The 19,717-nt window shown below is 39.1% G+C and overlaps 1 protein-coding gene across 2 annotated transcripts in view; it reads left to right on the top strand.

Annotated features, from left to right (window-relative positions):
* The window catches only part of SARNP (SAP domain containing ribonucleoprotein), a 103,144-nt gene that overhangs the window by 28,479 nt on the left and 54,948 nt on the right, over positions 1-19,717 (top strand). The window contains exons 4-9 of one of the 2 annotated variants that reach the window (XM_089477507.1): positions 426-493; positions 5,862-5,913; positions 12,352-12,425; positions 13,662-13,690; positions 15,685-15,710; positions 18,040-18,108. In XM_089477507.1, the coding sequence (XP_089333633.1) occupies positions 426-493; positions 5,862-5,913; positions 12,352-12,425; positions 13,662-13,690; positions 15,685-15,710; positions 18,040-18,108 (318 nt within the window). The remainder of the gene's footprint in view (positions 1-425; positions 494-5,861; positions 5,914-12,351; positions 12,426-13,661; positions 13,691-15,684; positions 15,711-18,039; positions 18,109-19,717) is intronic. The other variant, XM_089477515.1, reaches the window with a different exon arrangement.

The raw sequence follows: 19,717 nt of genomic DNA, 5'->3' as shown, positions 1-19,717 counted from the left end.
CTTTGCAGTTTAGGTATTTTTGAATAGTTTGTACTAAGGGGAGTGACAGTGAGAGGATGGACCAGTCTAACACCTTTGTGTCAGCCTGTTGCATTTCTGTGCTCGTTGTGGAGGAAGATATTTTATTTTCTTTATGTCTGGTGTGGAAACAAAGCAGACTGATGGTGGAAGAATCCAGTAATATCTCTCTCCTTTATTAACTTGACTGTTTATTTATAGGGAAATAAGCACATTTATCCATGAGCTGAGATTTGTGATTGGAGAACTGAATCTTATGTATGCTTGCTTAAGTTCCATTGAACTCAGTGGAAATTACTTCCAGTAAGACTTGCCTATGATTGGGCTGGAATCTAATCAACGTTTTCTCTGAGTTTTAAATTTACTTCTGCAGATTTAATCTCTCCTTTTGATTCTTTGCATTTCAGGAAGAAGAACAGAAACCACTAGATGCTCCTGTCAAAGAGGAAGTAGCTGCTGAGAAATCAGCTGAAGTGTAATTATCTAACCTTCATAGAAAATAGCATGTTCCTGGTCAGATAGTCACGTGGTAGTTTGTCTTCAGTATTGGCAACACCTGTCTCATGGCTGTCTAGCTATGGATATATCTTTAACCATCTATATTGAACTACACATATTACAGAGATTGTACATCGAGTCAGAAATGATTAGAAATTACATTAAAATACTTTGGCATTTCTGAAATTGGAATTTATATGCCAGGAATTTATATGTAGTGAAACCAGAAATAAGCTAAATTTAACCCTTATCTTTTGAAATTGACAAGATTTCCTGTTCATTTATAGGAATCCAAGATTCCTTGTTTCTTTACAGAAATTACAAACTTTTATCTTTCCTAGGACAAGTGTTTTGATTATCTGTGGTTGTTGATCCTGAAGTTTCTGAAACAGCATATATTATTAACAATTCCAATTTTTCCACCAAATATTTGTGAATGCTTGCAAGAGATAATTCCAAATTATACAGTCTGTATGAACAAAGCTATTAATTTTACCCTACTTTTTCTTTTCCCCCAAGTGTCATTGCTTCTCTATTTCTGACAAATATATCGTCTTTTCTATGTGTACTTTAAATGGAGAATTTAGCTCTTGCAAGCATTCCTGGGTGTCAGAAGCTGTTAGAGTTAGTGTTAACAAAGACAAAACAAAGATACTCAGTTTAGTTTGCACTACTCATTCTCATTCCACATCAAGGAACAGGCAAGTTGTAAAAAAAGAATAGGACCACCTGTGTCAATGGCATGCTTTAAAGGCTAAAAGAGAGAAGCAAATTGCCCATATGTTTCTTGTGTTGTTTGTCAACTGAACATTTTAAGGGATATGTAGCCTACTCCTGACCTGATCAATGAGATGATGTGCACATAGTGCACAGGACCACAAGCTCAGGAAGGGTGAGTTGACGCCTTCCCGGCAGTTACTCTCCATCTCCTCAGGGTTTCACATTTTTAAAACCATAATTTTAAGATGGTTTTTAAAAATAAATAAATAAATAACTTATGCTTTCAGCACTTCCTATATACTTGTTTTCTTCCCAGCTTTCAGATTATGAATAATGGTTCTTGATATAGAAATTGGTATGGACTGACCTGAGCTTCCTGAGATTATGGATTTTCAGATCCACTTATTGGTTTTTAGGATATTATTACCCTGCTTTTCAACCCAAAGAACTTTCACATCCAGAAACAGTAGAAAAAAACAATGAAGCAACTAATTAAAAACAATACAGTGGTACCCCGGGATACGAACGCACCGCGTTACGAAATTTCCGGGGTACGAAAATCTTAGATTTAAAAAAACTGTTCCGGGTTGCGAAGATTTTTTCGGCTTACGAACATTTTTTTGGCGCGTTTCGGCGCGAAATTCAAAAGCCGCCGCTAGCGGCTTTCCAGCGGCTTTTCGGGTTGCGAAATGTATCGGGTTACGAACGGCGCCGCGGAACGAATTAAATTCGTAACCCGAGGGAGCACTGTAAAGTTGTTTGCAGAAACAGTGTTATACCCAATAATAGCAGTGTAATTTAAAAAAAAAGCCTTCTGAAATCCAAACCTTTTTCAGTTCATGGTTTGACAACCATTTCCCAATATAAAAATTTAGTTGGTTTTTAAAATCTCCTTTGGAAAAACAGAATTGCAGAAAAGTTATTTGGTTTTAGAAAAAGCATTGATGCTATAATTTGTATTATAGAGTGCCTTACGCTGTTTTATGTGCACATTGTGTCTTTCTGACCGCTTTTTCACACTGCACAAATAAAGTAGTTTGACACCACTTTAACTGTCATGGCTGTATCCTGTGGAATCCTGGGTTTTGTCGTTTGTTGAGGTATTCAGCCTGGTCTGTCAGAGAGATCTGGTGTCTTACAAACTACAAATCTCAATATTCTGTAGGATAGAGTTATGACAGTTAAAGTGATATCAAACTGCTTTATTTCTGTGGCGTGGATACATGTTGAGTAGTAAGGTAATTATGGTGTGTTACAGACCGCCGGATTGCGGCGGTCTGGCTCCGCCTCCGCTTGCAGCGTCCGGGAGCTGCAGCGGCCAAACCACACTGCTCCCAGACGCTCCGAGGAAGGAGCACAGAAATCACGCTCCTTCCTGGGCCCCGGAAGAGACGCCACGAGGCGCTAGTTGCGCACTCACAGTGTCACTTCCGGAGCACGACGTGCAGATGCACAGCGTCCGCTACGTCAATATGGTGGCGGCTGTGTGGAACGGCCACCGCCATTTGTCACTGACTCTGTCCATGATAGGGTTAGGGGCGTCTGGAAGAGACGCCCCTTTTTCAAACTGGGACGTCCTCAGGACGTCCCTAATGGCGGTCTGTAACCCGCCAATAGCATACATCTTTCCCCTTTTTGCAGATAATGAAACCACAATATGTAGTAGCTGTGAGCAAAGCCCAGGTCCTGCCCTGCCCTGTCCTTTCATTTTCTGCGAACAAGTACTGTTTAAATACTTGTTTTGCAAGAATCTTAGTTTTGTTGCACAGCACAGGTTCTGTTAAGTACTTTCTAGTCTATTTTAAGGCTGGAAAGCAGGATATAAACGTGCACAGGCCTCAAATCAAAATCCAGTTGCTAGCTGCAAGTAGAGTAGACCCATGGAATCAATTGTTAAATGGTAAATCAACCCTTGAAGAGCCAGTGTAGCATAGTGGATTGATTGGACTAGGACTCTAGTAGACCAAGGGTTGAATCTCAGCTCGGGCATGGAAACCCACTGAGTTACCTTAGATCAGTCACACTCTCTCGGCATCAAAGGGTGGCAATGGCAAACCACTTCTGAATCAGTCTTGACAAGAAAATCCAATGATAAGATCTTTATTAGTCAGAGACTGCAGAAATAATCCAGTTTGACATCACTTTACCTGCCATGGCTCAGTGCTGTGGAATTCTGGCAATTGTAGCTTTGTGAGACATTTAACCTTCTCTGTCAGAGGTCTCTGGTGCCAAAACAAATTACAATTCCCAGAATTCCATAGCATTGAGCCATGGTAGTTAAAATTGTGTCAAACTGGATTATTTTTGCAGTGTGGATGCAGCCAGAGTGTACCTGAAGGCACATAACATGTCAGCAGTTTATATAAATCCCTATTGATTCAGTGGGTATACTCCATTTGGTACAAACAATTAGATTTCAGCCTTTGACTCTGATCTACAAGGAATTTAGTTACTTAGTAGTCTATATAGTTATGCATTTAGCTGTTGAAAATGATTGCATATCACTCTAATTATGGATGCCCTTACACAGTTGAGTGTAGTGGATTCCGTTATAGTAATCATTGCCCTTGTTTTTTATTCAGATATAAGTGAAAGCTTCTGTTGAATGAAAATTACATTCTTCAGTTCTATTAAACTCTTCAGGGAGTGCTTGTTGCCTAAAACTCATTAGGATTTTTGAATGCCAGTAGTGACAGAGTATGTCTGCACAGTTCTTGATCTATACATAAAGGTTACCCAAAAGCATTGTATTTGTGTATGTGCCTTCAACTCTCCTGTCAACTTAGGCTTACCCCATGAATTTCGTAGGGTTTTTTTAGGCAGGGAATATTCAAAGCTGGTCTTGCTAGGTTTGACCAAATCCTCATTTCAGTTGAATTGTGCATTTAGAAGTAAAGATTATGTAAATTGCAGTGTAGTGCTGGTTCTAGGCAGAAGGGGGTGCCCTTTCTCTGCTTCTCTAAAAGAAGACTGCAAAGTGCTGCAGGGGTAACAAGTCCCTGGTTCCTGTTTTGAATTGCTTCCTGTGAAAAAGTCATTAAACCATTACTACTGTTCAGGGCATTAAATGGGAAAACTGTCCAGGAATCTTGAACAAAAGCTGTCCATTTCTGTAAATGGGAGACCTTAATGAGCCAGGCTATGACCCACTGTTTTATGAGAGCTGTTTGGAGAAGGAGGATGCTGTTTCATTTAGCCTGGGAACTTCCGAACTTTGTATCTTCCTCTTTTGTTTTCTCTTGCAAACCTCAAACTTGTTTTCAGAGCATAAACTTCCAAGCACGCCCACTCCATTATATTTTTGTTCAAGCTGTTTACTAGCTCCTATTGCACATTGTTAAAGAAGTGTGTGTTTGAAATGGAACTGGGGCTGACCTGGCCAAAAGTCAACTATAGCTGTCCCATGAACTACAACAGAGCGACCCCTTTGTGAGTACAAGGCCATAAAAGAATAAAGATTCCAGGGGCACATAACATAGGCATGGGGCTTTTGGTCAGGGTTGACTGTTCATTGTGATTATTTCCCTCTGCCCTTTCCATTGTACTGTGTGCATGTGAGGAATTACATCCTAAACATAAACTTATTTATCTAACTACTATTAAAAGCATCCAAATATTTAATAATCAGAAGTTCAGATAAACAATCCAATTTACACTGACTTGTGGGAGAGGCAGTGAATTTGGAAAGAAGTGGTTCATACAGTTGGAGTTCTCTAGTGTCTCTTGATTAGTAATATTCCTACTTTGCCAAATAGGATTTTCTTCCCATGCTTTTGAGTTGAATGACATCAGTTTTATTCAGAGCTGTAGATAATTTCATTCTTGTCAAGGTTATGCAGATAATTGGCAATTAAAGCTTAAAATGCAAGAGATGCCATCATACAATGAACCTTGAGAGTAACCATCTAGTTCTGTGGACCTTTCTTCACCAGAGAAGATCTATTTCAACACTTTTATTGTGCCCTCTTGCAGTTTTCTGATACTTTAGATAGTTTTGCATCTCCACCACTTACATTAAAATATTTGCATTCTTATTCTGATACCAGAATTTTTCTGAAGTATTTTGAGTCTTAATTTATAAAGGAATGTAACATAATATAGTAAGACTCCTACGTGATTTTTTAAAAGTAAAGTGGTCATGGAAGACTCCCGTTCTCTAAGGCAGGTGACCATGGAGACATTAGATACTCTACCTTTCCATGGGGAGAGGTTGCTCTGATGAGGTTTCAGAGAGCTCTGTTGCCATCAAGAATGAATTGCGGGGGAAAGGGATTGCCATATCAAAGGAGGCCATGTATCTGTTGGATATTACCCCTCTTTTCCCACCCGTTAGCTGAAAAACATGATCTAGAAAACATATCAGCTGTGTAGAATCCAATATGCTGACCATGGAAGCAAAGGAGAATAGTGATGATACAATTAGGTCCAAGCCATCTGTTTCTTGAATGCTTGACTTTTGGGGGAGCACACAGAGCCAAGGGAGTTTGAGACCCACCTGGAAGCCAGGGATATGAGATAGTTTAGAGTAAAAGTTCAGCTGCTGGTATAACTGACCTATCTCGACTAGTAATGGCAAGCTGAGATTGTACTTGTGCTCTAATTAGTCTATTTTGCCTTTCTTTTAGAGGTGCAGAAAAAAAAGTGGTGAAAATTACCTCAGAAATTCCACAGATGGAGGTAAGCTGCTGCCTTGTTCAGTTCAGTTCACTCTGGTCTTAACCATTAGACTGCCACCTTCATACACTTTGTTCTGCCCTAATACTAGTATGTGCAGCTCAGTGAGTCAGTGTTTCATAATGTATATGATGGATTTTTTTCTTACTTCTAGCTTGTCATTGGTATTACATTATTAGGTTTTGCTATGGTCTGGTTCACGTATAACAAGACAATGTGGTTGCTTACAACAGGAAGGAGTTGCAGAGAGCCTAAGGGTTGTGCTGTATTCTCTAGTGCCTTTCCCCCTAATGATCCTTGCATTTGTTAAAATATGATATGTTTAAACTAGGGCTGTGAGGATGCATGGCCCTCCGCATGTTGGGCTGCAGCTCATGTTGACAGCATAGCCAATGATGAGGGATGAAAGAAGTTGAAGTTCACCAACTTCCACTGGTCTACATGTTTCTCATCCCTGGCAAAACACTTGATTCATCCAAAGAAAGAATCTCAAATGTTGGTTTAATCCTGGCTAGTTTTTGTAACTATACTTTAAATTAACTACCTTTCAAAATTCAAACATTGGGAACTGTAGTTTTTAACAAAGGAAGGAAAGGCTTCTTAACCTTTTTTACAATCAAGATGGGAATGGGAAGCATGTATAGCAAAGATAATGGTGGCTTATTCCTGTAGCAGGAAACCATGGTTTTCCATTTTGTCTGAACTGACTTTATATGTTTAATTTGGATGTGCCAATTGAATGTTGGATTACTTGTTGTATCTTGAATGTCTGCCATTGTAACCTTAAATTATGCTGGTCTTAATACAGCTATCTACTGAATGCAGTGCAGTTACAGTCAATAGATAAACAGTAGATAAACAGATGCATTGTCTGACAAATTTGTACTGGCAAAAGAAGCCACTAGGTTAGAGACAGAAAATGTTACACAGTGATATGGGTATGACATGCCTCCTACCCTGGCCTTTGGAATGTTCTTTTCCTGTTCTGTGGCACTGTCTCCATGTTTGACTGAGGGATTGATTGGAACATTAAATGAGCAAGTGATATCTCTGCAATTCTGTATCTGATGCAAAGTTGGATCTCCCTACAATGAAGTAAAAGGTGCTATAGGGGCATCTGACATGTATTCTCTCTAATAACTACTGGACTTCCTGTAGTCCTTTATTTTGGTTAGTTTCCACTCCATTCTCCATAATTGGGGAAGCTGATATGAAAACACAGTTTTTCCCCTGCTGTTCAGCTACTACCTGCAAGATTTAATCTTTTTTGTAGGCTAGTCACAGCTATTAAGAGCTGCTGTCGCAAATCACAGATTATTATTTTAGTGGGGCAAGTAACCAGAAACAGTAAATATTATCTGAAATGGAACTGGTGTTGAGTGACGCCTTCTAAACTTTGTGGGAAATCTTCATTGAGAAATCATTAAATTATTTTACTTACGTCCTTTTCCCCACTATCTCTAGTTCTAGTTAACAGCTCTGCCAAACTCTATACTTACAAAAAAACACTTGGTGTTTTACTATTCTTTTAAAACCCAAAATATAAATGCTTTCTAGATTCAGTTGACGTATGAAGGAACCTGATGTGACATTCTCTGCATACTAGGGTTTTATTTTCAAACAGATAGCCATGTTAGTCTGTTTCAACATGAAAACAAAGAAAGAAAATAAAAGGACAAAAGGAGTGGTAGGCAAAGAATCTAATGGCACCTAAAAGATGAAAAACAATGTAGTTTTATTTTCAGTGGCATTGAAGGTAACGCACTTGAACTTCCTAAAGGTCACATGAGATGTTATTAGGCTGTGTCTTCAATTGGACCTGTTTACAATAATTTTGATCTGTTTTCTATATACAGAAAACCTGAATTGCTTACTAAAATACATCATGCGCAATAACTAGTCTAATGCTTCCAGGAATTAAAAATGGACTATATTATCCAGTGTATTGATGAGTTCCATCGATCAACAGTATGTTGGTCAATCAAGTATTGCTGCTTGTTACCCATTACCTGTAATATGCTGCTTCTTTCTTAGTGCTTTGTATGCAAAACAGGGTGGATAAAAACTAATGATTCTTTAAAAATTGTTTTTTATTTGAATTCACTTTTTAAATTTACATTAGATTTTTTAAATTAAATGCTTTTTCAGGAAAAAATCTATCTAAAGGTAGTCTATTTAAGATAAATTAGGGTCTAAAGGCTGTTCATCATGAAATTGGGATTCATTTTTAATTAAGCACCACAAGAATGTATCTTCATGCAATGTTTAAATTTTCTTGTACATCAATTCCATTAATCCATTCACAATGTCATGCTTTTCAAGAGGTTTCTGTAAGATCATTGGCCAGTTTTTAGAGAATATTATAATAGATGTTTGTTTTACAGTTCTCAAAACACTGAATTTGTAGCTGCAAAGATCATAATCCCATTGTTCTTTTGCAAATCTGTATACACAGAATCAACCCCTTACCTTTTAAGTGCTAAGTTTCAAAACATGTTGGGAAACTGAGAGTGGAATAGATCTGCAGCAGAAGCTAAGGGTGAGGAGGAATGGGCGTGCAGTAAAAATGAAGATGCAACCTTTTGAGCAGATTACTCTAAGTGTTTTTGGATTATTCTTTTAGTTAAACTATTTACATTGTTATTATTAAGGTAATGATTATTTTTCTCATTTCAATAAAGTATGTACAGAATAAAAGTTGTCATATATGAATGATTAACCTACTAAGCTAGATATAGTTCACTTCACAATAATTTCATAATTATCTATCTATGATATATTTCTAATAGTATAACCAAATCAGTATTTTTTTAGATCTGAACTAATCTGAAAAGTTGTTGTTCTAAAAATGAAACCTTCATCTGGTTGCAAATATTAAGATTATGTCAGCAAGAATGAGCATTTGATAACTCTGAATTGTGTAAAATATTTACTGTATTATCCGGCATATAAGACGGCTTTTTAACCCTGGAAAATCTTCTCAAGAGTTGGGGGTCATCTTATACACCTGGTGTCATCCGATGGGGAGGCACCAGGGCTCTTTCCGCCAGCCCTGCCTTCCCAGGTTGCCCCTCCTGCCCTGCAGGGATTGTGCCCCTTCGCAGCACCATGCTTGCCAGCCTGGGTTGGGGAGGGTGGGGGGTGGATGGAGGAGGATGGCAGAACAAAAACCTTTCTCTTCTGGCAGGCCTTTCCCGATTGGTAATGTCCAGAACCAACTGAATCTCCCTCTTTTTATTATTTTTCTTATTTGTGGTTTGTTTATTCATTTTGTCATATTGTTATGTATTTTTAACCATGTTTTATTGTTTAATTTTATACTTGGGAGGGGAGGGTTGGGCTGGAGTCTTCTGGGGCTTGCTGTTTTTATTGTTGTATATTATATAAACTTTGCTGTTACCTGCCTCGATCCTCAAAATGGAAGAGGCAGGATATAAATAAATATTTATTATTATTTTATTATTTATTAACTACAGATCCCATCTAGGGCTTGGGAAGGCAAGGGAATTGCCTGTAATGAGAGGAGAGCTCTCCCTCCCAAGACTCCCCGAATGCCCCCCCACCAGGAGGGGAAGGGCCCCAGAGACTAGCCCTGGCCCTGGGCTCAAAGGGTTAAGGGGAAGGTGGGCGGGGCCCAAGGCGAAGTCACTGCTGCATCATTGAAGCAAGAGGGAAGACCCAGCAGAGGGTCATTCTTGCCTGCCAGCCAGAGTGCCTCTACCTTGGCCTTGGTCTCCCCTCCAAGGGCCAGCCAGGGCGGCATCCTGGGGGGCCTGCCAAGGAGCCGGGCGGCCAGGGCTCTTGGGCGGGCTTCTCTCTGGGGAGTTCCTTCCTGGCAGAATAGGGCCAGACTCTGGGATTCTTGGAGGATTCCTGCCTGGCTCCCAAAGGAGGAAGCCAGGGACCGAGAGGGGCAAGCTGGGCCGCCTTGCCAAACAGCCAGGGCCATCGGGGTGGCCCCAGGTAAGGAAGCCAGGGAAGAAGGGGAAGCCTGGACCCTTGGACTCTTTTGGGGCCACTTTGGGGAGCACCTAGCTAGCTGCTTCAAAGAGGATGTCACTCCTCCTGTCAAGTCCGGGGGGAGTCCTATATGGCCCCCAGAGGAGATTTTAACTGGAAGAGTTGTGAGTCGTCTTATATGCCCAGTTGTCTTATACGCTGGAAAATATGGTATTAAATTTATACTGAGTTAAAGTGCCCTTTTGGGCATGGGGGAAATCACATGATTAAATTGAGTCTTTCTCGATAGTGATTTAAATCTGATATAACTCAAATTGATTTACATCAAATCCACCCTCATGCAAAGAATTAACCATCAAGAATTCTCTCTCTTCTTGAGGTGTTTTAATTTTCTGCTTTCTATATGTTATGTACATTTATTTCTTAGCCAGAATAAAGTGAATTTCCATCTGTGGTCATCTTAGTTTTTTACACCACAAATGTGAACAGTATCGTCCATGCAAAATTGTTGTTGCGTGAAATGTTGCCATTTCCATGACATGTATCTTTGGGCTTCTGACAATGCCAGTAAAACAATTTCTATAAAAGTAAAGTCTTTTTCTTTTTTTTTTTTATGTTAAAGCTGTTCTGCCAGTTTTCAAGTCAAATGTGAGCTATTTGAACTGTCATTAACCTTCAACAGTTTGGAGCAGAAGTTGCATCCTTTGTAGTTATGTTAACACACACAATTGGCATAGAGCAAATAAATCAGAAAATAAAAATAAATACAAAAATGTAATAGTATGGAAATCTTAACACTCAAAATTTAATGAGTAAAATGTTGCAGTGAAGTTACAGTACTAGTGTCTTCAGTTTGACTCCAGTTTACCAGTATGTCAGCCCTATCACGGTTTCCTAGGCCAGATGTACAAATAAAAATGTTCTGAAATATTGCTCACACTTAATTGTAATTAATGAAATGTTAATAGCACCTCTGGGCTTTAAAATAGTCAGTCAAAAATGAAGAAGTCTGCATTCAACCATCCACATGTCATGGGAAACTTTGTCAAAGGCCTTACAGAAATCAAGATATACTATATCCACAGCATTCCCTTCATCTACTAAACTGGTAATTTTATCAAAGAAAGACATTACATTTGTCTGGCATGACTTGTTTCTCTGAAACCCATGTTGACTTTTTGTGATTATGGAATTACCATCTAGATGTTCACAGACTCCCTGTTTAATGATCTGCTCTAGAATCTTTCCTGGTATTGATGTCAGACTTACTGGACAATAATTGTTGGGATCCTATTTTTTTCCCCTTTTTGAAGATGGGGACAACGTTTGCCCTCCTCCAGTCTTCTGGGACTTCTGTTCTCCAGGAGTTTTCCAATGGTTCCGATATTACATTTGCCAGTTCTTTTAATACCTTTGGATGTAGTTCATCTGGTCCTGGAGACTTAAATTCATTTAGATTAACCAGATATTCCTCTACTATCTCTTTACTTATTCTGTGCTGAAATTCCCCTATTCTGCCCTCTGCTCCATTATCCTCAGGTTGAGCACCCTTTGCCTTTTCTGAGAAGACTGAAGCAAATTTCATACCAAACTAGCAGTGTCTAAGCGGTTTACAACTGTAAGCTAATTTCCCCCAACAATTTGGGTACTCATTTTAGCAACCTCAGAAGGATGCAAGCCTGAGTCGAGCTTGAGCCCTTTTGCTAGTATTGAACTCGCAGCCTTCTGGTTTTAAGTGAGTGACTGCAGTGCAGGCATTTAACCACTGCGCCATCAGAGTTCCTGGAGAAGACTAGGAATGGGAAGGGCAACTATGAAATAACTAGACAATTTCCTAAAGATCAAAGATATACAATTGAATACTAAAGTTAGAATCATCCAAACCATTGTATTTCCCATCACCATTTATGGTTGTGAGAGCTGGACAGTGAAGAAGACAGATAAGAGGAAAATTGATGTGTTTGACATGTAGTGCTGGAGAAGAATGTTGAGGATACCGTGGATGACCAAAAAGACAAATGAATGGGTCCTAAAGCAGATAAAGCCCAAAATTTCCTTGGAAGCCAAGATGATCAAATTGAGGCTGTCTTAATTTGCCCTTATTGGCCTATCCATGCAGGAAGTGACCCAGCTAAGCAGGGCCAAGCATGTGATCCTTCTCTGCAGTCATGGTCATTATCTTTTAAAACTGCTGCTTTCAAAACTGAATTTAATATCTATACCACCACAACTGTTTTGTGAATAGAATCTGAGTGTCTTATTTGAAGAACTTACTATGTATGAATAGTATATTTATAACACTCTTTTGGCAGTTTGTCTTTCAAGCAATATTTGACACACACAGGAATGAAAGTTATCTCTATGATGTATGGAGGTAGGCAGAGATATAGTGAGCATGGTTGTACAATCTGGAGCTAAATGCATATTTTTCTGTGTTTAGATTTGTACATGTACATTTGTCTACTTTATATTCTACTTTAGAGAATGCAGAAACGGGCAGAGAGATTTAATGTTCCTGTGAGTTTGGAGAGTAAGAAGGCTGCACGAGCTGCTCGGTAAGTCTGTATTTGTATTATATGCATTATTTGCTGCTTTTTAATCATTATATGGATGGATGTTTATTATGAATGTATCTTGTAACTCTTAAATACTACTCAGCTGGAACAAGTTGGTTGCAAGACAGGTTGAGTTGTAGTTAACAGCATGTGGCCATTGCATTGCAGAGTGCCATCTATAAGGATTGCATTTTTTGTACCTTAAATAACACTTTACTTTTATGGCAACTATTGCTCTCCTATTCCAGTATGCTATCAAGAAAATTATCATCCTTTCATTTAAAGTCTGGGTAAGTTGACTATGGGGCTGTACAGATGAGAAGAAAGGGGCGGCCCCTTTCTCCCCTAGATCCTTGCCGTGGCAACCGCAGCTTCTTTCCGCACCGCTGGCAAGGCACCATTAGCACCCAGTGACGTTTTTGTGTGCCACACTGTTCAGACGTGGTGCACAAGGCACTTCATTGGCATGCCGTCTGAACACGCACACACCAAAATGGTGCCAGGAGAGCGCAGAGCATGCAGATGCTCCACTCTCCTGAAACCTGGTTTCAGCCTAAGGCCGTCACAAAACAGCAGTCTGTACCAGGCCTATGACTCCAAGTGCTGTTGCATTACAGCTCCCATCATTCCTCGCCATTGACCATGCTGGCTAAAGTTGGTGGGAGTTTCATTCCAGCATCATCTCAAGAGCCACACGTTCCCCATCCACTCTAAACAATTTTGAAGATTTTTCAAATGTACAGAGATTTAAATGTACTATAAAGATTGAGGCCGAAGCAGACGGGCCAAAAGGAGCGATTTCTGGTCATTTTAGGGGTGTAGCATGCAGTTAACACACACCCCTGGAGCGGCTAGGAGTCACTCTGAAGCTACCTAAGGTGACCAGAAGCTGATGGAGAAAAGAGTGGGGGAAAATTGCTCCTGCCTCCAGCGCATTTGGGACTTTGAGAGTGGGTCATGCAGTCACCATGGTCCCTGGTCAGTCACAGGAGGAGCAGCCAGAGGCCTCTCCTTCATGCCCATCTGCTTCGCCCTATGGAGTTATAAATAAATAACATGCCACAAGAATATGTGTTACCTAACCAGCCTACTTGATTGGTGGTGATAACGTGAACAGCAGAAATGCGGTGTGAATCCACCATTATTTGCTAAGCTGATTCAGGGATAAACTGTTTGTGTAGTGGCTTGGACTGTAAACTTCAGGCTTTGTAACTATGTCTTCTCTCTTCTCCACAGGTTTGGTATGTCTACAGCTTCAACTAAAGGTATTTTAGTGGACTGCATAGTTTATTTCTTTCCCCACAATCATCCTGTAAAAACAGGGGTGAAAATACAGTACTGTTGACACTTTGAATGTTGTTAGTACAGTGCATCTGTGTCATACGCGGCTTTCAGCCTATGCTGAAAGCTGCATGGGGAGAAGGGGTGGCATGTCCCATAAGGAACAATGGGGCGTGTGCTCATGGTGCGCACGTGCCGCTGCACCACCACATGCACAAGCCCCATTCATTTAAAGGGGGCTTGAGCATAGGCGGAATTCCCTTTACGCAGGGGAGTCCGGAATGGATCCCCCATGTAAAGAAAGGGCGCACTGTAACATAAATTCTATCCTGGGCTGTGTGATGTGTTTTTTAGAACTGTAACTGTTAATGCAAGCTAGATGTATTGCCTCTGTGTATATTTCGTTATATGAAATGCTCTAGTTTCACTGCAGATAAATTAATGTAATCCAAGTTAAAGTTGTTGTGCTGGCTAAGGTTCATGGGAGTCATAGTCCAGCAATGCCTGCAAGGCCACTCTTTTCTTCATGCCTGTTTTAATGAATACTCTGGAAAACTGATTTGTCAGTTTTGTACTGACTCTTACTATTTCTTTTATCTGTGGCATGAAGATTTTTGATTCCTCAGTCACAGATTTAATCTTTGCTGGAGGGATGAAAATAAATTCATCACTCCTTTGCTTTTTCTATAGTTCTACAGGTTAAGATATATGTCCCACGCAGCAAAAAAAAGGTGATGCACAAAAGTGACTGGAAAAGCAAAGCCCCAAAATAATGCTAGAAGAAGATAAATGTTTTGGAAAATATAATGGCTGAGATTTTTTGCTGTCCTTTAGTGAACTAAAGGGGTTCCAGACTAATAATAGTTCTAATTAGTAAGAAGTGCAGGGAGAGGTTATTTTTCTTAATATCTCTGTCCCCTGCAGACTTAGCACAACCTCTGTTGGCCTAAGTCCAGTTGTCAGTCTGAACTAGAGAACAGTAATTGAATCAGGAGAAAATTGGCCCTTACTATTGTTTCACTTGGTCTGTGGATTCAGTGGATCTAAACTGTCTGAGACTTAACAATTGTATTAAGTCCATGTTGGTTCAGATTGTCCACCTAAACCTCTGGAGCAGATTTTTTTTACAAAACACAGCTACTGCAAGGTGAAGGGAGAATAAAGAAATACAGTATTGTCTCATCCCTTGTGCGAGCAGAGAATCCCAGGAATAGCACTCATAGGAATTTAAGATCCAATCCTCTGTTTCCAATACACTTCAGCATATGACCTTTTTCAGAGGCAAAGAAATCCCTATTTTCCAGCAGTGGCAGAAGGTATCCTAATGAGGGAGGAGTTAACCCACGATACCTTCTGTCCACTGTTGAAAAGTAACCAATCTTCCTTTCTATAAAATGTTTCATGTAATACCTTAACAGAAGGGGAAATTCCCCTCCCCTCCTTCCTCATATCCCCCTTCCTTAATAGTCTTACTGAACAACATGGAATGGGGCACAGGAGCTCCTAGATTCTTGGGATGGGAGGCAAATTGCCCAGAGTTGGCCTTAGAGCCTAAAATAAATTAACTGTCCAGCAAAGTTCAGTGACTGTTTACTTAAAAGCAAGTCCTGTTGAACTGAATGGCATTTGCTTCCAGAAAAAAATATATTTCCCATGTCCTTCTCTATACCGCATCATAGATTATTGAGAACAGGGCTCCTATCATCCAGTTATTATTTTCAAGGGTCACAAGTGATTCCAAAGGATAAGAATTTTTCTGTATGTTAGCTTTACATTAAATTAAGATACAAACCATTATATTTTTTTAACATACGTCTCCCTCTTGGGCATCAGTTTTAGGCCATGCCTTTTTTGTTTTTGTTTTTTGGCTGTGAGGTATCCTGTCACTTTTGTCCCCCCCCCCCCCCACTGCTTTGGTATTCTGGAGGAATTTATTTTAAAACATTACAATTAATGGTTACTTTTATCCCTATTTTAGGTCTTGTTGCAGAAAGTAAGACTACAGTAAGTAACTTGCTTATACTTGCAACTTAGTTGTTTTTTTAAATGATACCTAAAAGGAAAAAAACATAGTTAACACTATGAAAACTTGTCTTCACTGCATGCGTAGCTCAGTTGGCATTAAACACAGTGCTAGGAATAATTATTTAATTTATACAGTTTGCTTCCTTTACTTATTGTAAATATTTCACTGAATGGGATAGAAGATTAGATGTATGCTTCATGTCCCTTATCTTGTTTATCTCATTGTTAAAAATGTCACTGCATAGCCTTGGAAAATAAGTTATAATAATTGGTTTTTCTACAAATGATGACATCAAAGCTATAGAGTCTATCATACTCATTCAAAGGTAGTAAAACATGCAGGAGGCTCTGTCTTTATTTTCCCCACTTCTTTGTTTCCTATATTTAATTTGCTATTTTCTTTACAATATTTCCCAAATCTGTCCATTATCTGCCACCCATCCAACCCAGCTAAAGCACTCTTTTATATTATGGTTCTCTCTCATGTTAGCTGTTGCTACTATCTGGTTTTGCCATGTCATATCTCTTCATCTATCTAGAAAGCTTTCTTAATTTCTTTCATAATGATCCTTCACCAACTTTCTTCACTTCTTGTTGGTGTCGTTAAGGTCCATGAATTCTCTCACACTTTCTTCATTACCTCTGTGGGGGAACTTGTCCCAGAAAAACACCTCTCTACTCACACACCCCCTCCCCAAATCTTTATTTAAAATCACTTCTGTGAAGCTTTTGGCTTAATCTATTAACCTTCACGCCCAGCCAAAATGATAATTCAATATGAGTATCTTTATATATTTATCACTGTTAAATTGTAAGTTATTTGGTGTAGGAACTTAATTCCTAAAAGGACATACATTATTCTGTAAAGAATCATGTAATGCACTGTTGAGAGAAACACTGAGAGAATGCAGATTGGTGCCCCACTAATATGGCCAGTGTTTTTCTAAGAGTTGAAAAATGCATTTTAGTCTTCTGTTATGTAGAATGGGCTGTGCTGGCTATGGCTATTGAGACATGCAGTAAAACACCAATGGAAGACCATTATGATTCTCACCCCTGCTCTTCATTTTGTAATTACTGTATTTAGTGATTGTTAAATATGTCTCTATAAAAGATGTTGCATACTGCTTGGGAGTAGATTGTACAAAACTTTTAGGAAATATCTGAGGTTGTAAGTTCTGTGATCAAATTAGGGGTGGGCCAAATTGCTAGGAGTCACACAAAAAGAAATCTCCCATTTTGATGCTGTGTCAGGGATAAGGGCTAAAAAAAATTTGTGTACCTAAAGTGCTAGTTTAAAGGAAGTCATCTGGACATCTTCCAATATATGTAGTGTGATACTCCCCACCTTAGTATGTTTGCAGTTTGCCAAGAGAAACGTGCTATTCATGGCCTTAAAGTAGTTATTTCAAAGGAGCCAATCTGTCATCTCATGTGGGAGTTCTTCCTGTCTCCCAGTGAGTACTATGCTTACAAAGGAAGAAAGATCTCAGATTAATTCAGAAAATTAAAATTTCTGCAAGATAGCATCTTTTGTTGGGAAAAAACCCATTCAAAAATTCAGTTCAGACTTAGGTCACCTACTTCTTAATTTTAATTGTGTGTATTCGATACATATTGAAATATAGCATCTATAGCAGTACTAACACTTAGACTCCACCCCATCTGATAATTAGTTTCTTTCATATAAATTTTCTTATAGTTTGATGGTATATATCGTTGCTATGGGGTTAAAAATGCAAAATAAAATACTTTTTTAAAATTCATGTGTTGGAGACAGCGTACTAACTAGCTTTAAAATAAATGTTATAACTCCATTTTTAAATGTATTTTGCTGTTGTCATTCCATTTTAAAAGAAAAGAAGTGGAACTAAATTCCATTGTTAGACCTACCTAGAGTAGATCCATTGAATTAATGATATTTTATGTGAACATTTTAACAAATTCTCAGTGATTCAATGGGTCTACTCTAAGTGAGACTCGCAATTGGATTTACCCTTTAATATTTGTGTAGTTTCTCTGCTTAAGGTCAGCAGGAACCCACCTTAAAATAACTTGTAGTAAAGTACTGTATCCCTGGATGTCATCTCTTGGTTCTCCTTCCACTCCAGAATTGGTAAGAGGATAGGTATATACAGAGTTTTGAGATTTGCAAAGTGTTTTCATTCGAGTTTAGCATATTTGTTCATACCAGCCCTCAGTTTCAAGTTTGTTCATTTGTTCATATGAACACCTATTGCATTTAGGTTTTCCTAATTTCGTAGTATAGATAGAGACTATATTAAACTATTTGCTGTGACTTTTCTAGGTAAATATAGACAAATTAAAGGAAAGGGCTCAGAGATTTGGCTTGAATGTCTCCACAGTCTCCAAAAAGGTAAGGTTCCAGGGGAAAAGCACTTATATAGCAGATGAATGAATGCTTCAAAAAATTAATATTCTTCTGGGGTGTGTGTGTGTTTTGTTTTGTTTTGTTTTGCGGAAACCTGATGGTGGATTGAGAATCTTAATGTCCAGTATCATTACTTGAGCTCCAAGCCCTGTTCATAAACTTAAAAAGCTTGTGTCAGGAGCTTAGATTGCAGTGTTTATTACTGAGGTAAGCTAACACTGTTGGATTCTGAATTACAGTTGGTCCTCCATATCCACATATTCTGTATCCATGGATTCAACTATCCACAGCTTGAAAATACATATTTTTTAAACTTCTAAAAAGCAAACTTGGATTTTGCCATTGTATATAAGGAGCACCATTTTACTACCCCCATTTAACTTGAACATTTATGGATTTTTATATCCATGGGGCGGTCCTGGAACCAAACCTCAGTGGATGCCAAAGGACCGCTGCATTTATTTAGCATAGATTCCCTACAGTCCTTCCAGCTGAGTCTCTTTTGGATACAGGTTTCTTGGCATACAGTAAATAAAACAATATACTATAGTTTTGATTTGTTTTTTCGCCTAAGACATCATTGGAGAAACCTATGGCCCTCAAAATGTTAGACTACAATTCAGTCAGCCCCATTGAGCATTGTTAGTGATCAATCATGATGAGAATTATACTCGTAATGGTGTCCAAACTCAGAGAACCACATATTTCTTCCCAGTTCCCTAAGAGATAAATTGGATACAATCCTAAGATTCATTCTCACCAAGGAGGAAAACCTGGCCTGGATATAGAACTTCAGATTGCATAAGGACTTTTACAAATCACAGAACGACTGAGCCAGAACCTGTCTGTCTGCCTGACAGTCAGTTTTCTTTGTGGGGGATTTGTTGATTTATTATTTTTATTTGTATATGGGAATACTCATATGAACTCTCATGATGCAGTCTAATGTCATGCAATCAAAGCTCACATTTAGCACTTCAGTGAGAATTATACCCTGCATTCCCCTTTCCATTTGATTCAGGACCTTACAATCCTAAGACAAAAGATAAAGGACTTGGATTTTTTTATGCTTCTAGTAAGAAAAATGCTAAGTCTGAAAGAAGAAAAAGCCAATTCAGGAACAGCTGGGGGGAAAGAAATTTTCAGAAGAATACATTAGTTCAAGTGATATTGCTCTAGTCTATCCTGTAGGGATGAGCTTTATTAACAACGGTGGGGATTTGGTGAAAGAAGGGGGAAATGTAGCAATTTCTAGAAACGTGTATAAGAGTGAATTATTACTTTCCATGACAATTCTGCAATTCAGTACTACCACAGAGGAGTACTGGATTGTTGGGCAGGGAAGAAACTGACTATTCATTATTTCAGACTTGGAAATGTTGTTCTGGAAAAGCCTAGAGGAGGAGGAAGGCTGTCATTTTGCCTTAACCCTTGGCAAATAAACTATTCCATCTCTCATGGGGTTTGCACACTGCACACTTAATGCATTCCATTCTGCAGTAAGGCACTGAACCTGGCACCAGGGAGTTCAACCATGTAGAAAATAACTGGACGTGGAGGCCACTTTCCTCCCCACCTCTGCTCTGGGGGCAGG

Source organism: Sceloporus occidentalis, unplaced genomic scaffold (genome assembly GCF_023333645.1).
Source record: "Sceloporus occidentalis isolate IW3139 unplaced genomic scaffold, rSceOcc1.0.p SCAF_1, whole genome shotgun sequence".
Lineage (NCBI taxonomy): Eukaryota > Metazoa > Chordata > Lepidosauria > Squamata > Phrynosomatidae > Sceloporus > Sceloporus occidentalis.
Note: the sequence above shows the minus strand (reverse complement) of the source record. Positions and strands in the feature narration are given on the sequence as shown.